The 3,700-nt window shown below is 38.8% G+C and overlaps 1 protein-coding gene across 1 annotated transcript in view; it reads right to left on the bottom strand.

Moving 5' to 3' along the window:
- Positions 1-3,700, bottom strand: part of LOC101861504 (arylsulfatase B) — an 18,779-nt gene that overhangs the window by 5,435 nt on the left and 9,644 nt on the right. The window contains exons 6-9 of the mRNA XM_035969703.1: positions 3,598-3,683; positions 2,959-3,056; positions 564-700; positions 58-107 (exon numbers count right to left, since the gene is read on the bottom strand). Coding sequence (XP_035825596.1) covers positions 58-107; positions 564-700; positions 2,959-3,056; positions 3,598-3,683 — 371 coding nt within the window. The remainder of the gene's footprint in view (positions 1-57; positions 108-563; positions 701-2,958; positions 3,057-3,597; positions 3,684-3,700) is intronic.

The following is a 3,700-nucleotide window of genomic DNA, read 5'->3' as shown; positions in this document are numbered from 1 at the left end:
CTCCCCCACCCCCGAAAAAAGCATCAAGATACAGCTTCTCCTCACCAGAGTAACTTATTCCCGCTGCCTCCAGAATTGTGGGGAACCAGTCAACAGCATGCATCAGACTGAAACGTACAAGTAGAAGCATCGTTAACATCATTGTCTTCATTATTGACAACATCATTGTCAATGTCATCACTATCATCGTTGCTGCCAACATCATTATCAATGCCATCACTATCATCGTTGCAGCCAACATCATCATCAATGCCATTACTATCATTGTAACCTGTCAACATCATTATCGATGTCATCCCATTGTCCACATTGTCATTAACGTCGTGTCCGTCGTGATGCATCTTTAAATATAAAACAGTCATTGCAATCATCATTGTCATCGTCATTGTAAACATCCTAACCAATGTTATCAACACTAACATCGTCAAGTCTCTCGCGATGTATCTAAATATAGAACAGCTGATTACCTTTCTTCTATCATGTTATGTTATTTCTAAGTATTGAACAGCTGAACAACCGCATGAGTCGCACCACTTTTTAATAAATTATACAGAATTGCTTACCCTTCATATCTCACTCCCGTTTTCTGCAGAGGTTTTCCGTGCACAAAGGCGGGCACACGGGTGCCGCCCTCCCAGATGGTGAACTTGCTACCCCTCAGGGGGTAGTTGTTTCCATGGAACGATACCCAGCCACCATTCTGTGGAGATATTTTTCGTTCTAGTTAAAGTTTTACGGCACTTGCAGCAGGGGTCGACATTGTGATCTTGGAAAAGACACTTTAAACAATTAATATTTTTCATCATCCCGGTACTTGCGACAGGGGCCTGACATTGTGTTCTTGTGAAAGGTCCTTTACACTATTATATATTTTTCACCATCCAGGCAGGAATGGCTAGAGTTACCTGACTAAAGACAACAAGAGATCACGTCAGTTTGTCATTTTTTTAGCACTTGATTGGATGCTCGTTATGTATGCTTCCCCGAGAACCCAGAATGTTTCTTCGTATTTTAGGGTCTGCTGGGGGTAATAACAAGAGTTGTAAAGCAGATATATAGAGCCTGCTGTAGATCATGGATATAATACGTTATATGAATGCAGTTATTATTATTTATCTTTTATAGGCAAGGTGGTATTATCATTAATATAGGTGAAACGGCTACACTGCTATAGCATAAATTACATTGTAAAGCACCAACAGGAACAAAATAAGGAACATCAAAGTGCCAAAGATAAACACAAAAAGAAGGAGGAGAAATAAGAACAATAGTTGTTTGGTAGGAAAGTAGGAGAAAACCACACCAGAGCATACATCAGCCACAATGAGATGTGCTGAAAAACATGACGTATTTCTCACTATCCGCTAAGGGAGATTTCGATTGGAAATCGATACACGAGTCAAATTTGTAGATGTTTAATTGATGCCATTCTACATTCAAGTTAAACATGTGCTTTCATACTAATAAATCGTATTAACTCAACCTGTAAATTTGACAAAGTTGTTAGTGAGGCATCATGGTAAAATCAGGCGCTCGTGAAAGTAACGAAATCGAAAAAACTGACATCTGTCCGTATGGCAATTTTGATAGAATTTTTGTGTTTTGACTGAACACATTAAAGGTCCTTTTAAAAATACATTTCTGTGTTGATTTTACTGAAAAAGGTTGATATAAGATACAAAAAGGTAAATTTGCAGTTTCTAAGGATTTTCAAGCTTTGGAGGTTGCCAAACCTTAGCGGCCATTTTCTAATTAATTTTACCTTTGAAACCAGGCAACCCTGGCCTCATTCAATCGTAAATATTTCGACTTTTATTTAACTCAGATGGAATTTTTTTAATCAAAAGGAAGGCAAATGAACAGGCTTTAAGATGATACCGATAAACCCATATGCCCCAAAACCGAGGAGCACCTGATTCCATCACGTTGTGACACTTTTCCATCGCGGCTAAAATCCGAGAAATAATTCTTCTTTTTTTTTCAGCACGATTCGCACATCAATAAAACCCAAAGTAGATAGTGTGATAAGGTACTGGATCCAGCCAGTGGTCTGAAGAGATGGCCTCACAAGCTATCAATAATAATAATAGATAGCATAATTTATTGTATGGCACATACCCCTGCTCAACAGCAAGCTCTATGCGCTCAACACTGTAGCAATGAGAGAACCAAACATTTTTTAACCGATACGGAACGGCGCCGACATCCTACCACCTGTCTGAATAGAATATGACCACACCAGACTTCAAAAAGACCAAAAATAACCACTGTGATACAGACAGGAACAGATAAACACAGTCACAGACAACTCGAAATCATGGACTGCTCGTATAATTTTCCATACCAAACTGATACCTTTTTAAGTTTTCTTCTTCAGTCAATCTGAATTACGAGTGGGTGAGAATATGTTTGCGTTATCCGTGCCCGACTGTAATATGGTACATAGCCACCACTCTGTCTTGGCTCTCAAAATACAGAAATGTCATAAAATATATAGTCGAATAACGACACACACATAATTTTATAACAAAAACTCGTACACATTAAAGGGGTGGAAAACAATTGAAGACCTGAGAAAAACAACAAGGTTAAACCACATTTTCCTGAAAACTTTATCGACAAAAGCGGTGACAAAGGGCTTATCTATTAATATCACTAACGAAGCGATATTCTGTTCCTACGCCCACTTATTTTTGTTCAAAGATGCGAAGAATGCAACAACAAGGTCAAGTCCAATATAAAATTCATCTTAGCCCTCTAATCGGAACTTACTTATTTGCATTTCACGAATAAGGGTTTTGCTCATTTTCTCGAATTTATTTGACCTTGGCGGTGTTCTCATTTTTTCAATTTTATCAAAGCTCGTAATGTCATTAAAAAAATTCTGAACAGAAGAACAAGAGTACAAATTACAAGCGACGACCTCCAACCACCCTTCCCGCCCCCAAAAGCACTCACATCAGCGGTGAAGAAGAAAATGGTGTCATCAAACATGGCCTTCTCTTTCAGCACCTTGACCATCCGACCCACGACGTCGTCTGCAGCTGTCACCATGCCTGTTCATGAGGGAGGGAAGTGTTTCAGGGGGAGAGGGGCCATGAGATATGCTAAGTAAACTGTTCAAACCGTAATGATAAAATGATTTTAAAAAACATCACTTTTGGAGCGCTCTATTCAATTGGAAACAAGTTCTGAGCGTTGTACAGTCATGATATAAAAGTAGAGAGGTTTTAGTTCAGCGGAAGAAAAATCGCTGAAGAGCAAGCCAGGTTTAGGCACGGAAGAAGTAAAAGAGAACAGATATTCAGTCTGAGAGTTTTGTGCGATACTGACTGTCAACACCAGAAAGACATCCTGCATGTGTTCGTTGCTTTTAACACATATTTCTTTCTCTGGCGTGTGGTTGTAAATTTTTAAATTCTTTTCTCGGTCCATATTATGATGAAATGGTCTTGATACTTTATTCTTCAACACTGAATGGGTCTGAAAACCTACAGCATTTTTTGTTGGAAGGAGCATATAATAAAATATGATATAATCTTTTCTAAAAATAGCAGGCAATTGAAAGAGAGAAAAGTCAAACAAATTGTGGGTTACCTGAAAATATCTGTCTTCCTTCGATGGTGACGTTAGGATACATGTCGGAGTATTGCTTGGGAACCTGCAGGGGGACACAGGAAATACTGTCTCAGTGTTCGGG

The sequence above is a fragment of the Aplysia californica genome, unplaced genomic scaffold (assembly GCF_000002075.1).
Source record: "Aplysia californica isolate F4 #8 unplaced genomic scaffold, AplCal3.0 scaffold00172, whole genome shotgun sequence".
In the NCBI taxonomy this organism is placed as follows: Eukaryota; Metazoa; Mollusca; class Gastropoda; order Aplysiida; family Aplysiidae; genus Aplysia; species Aplysia californica.
The sequence above is the reverse complement of the archived record's forward strand: the minus strand, read 5'-3'. Positions and strand labels throughout refer to the sequence as shown.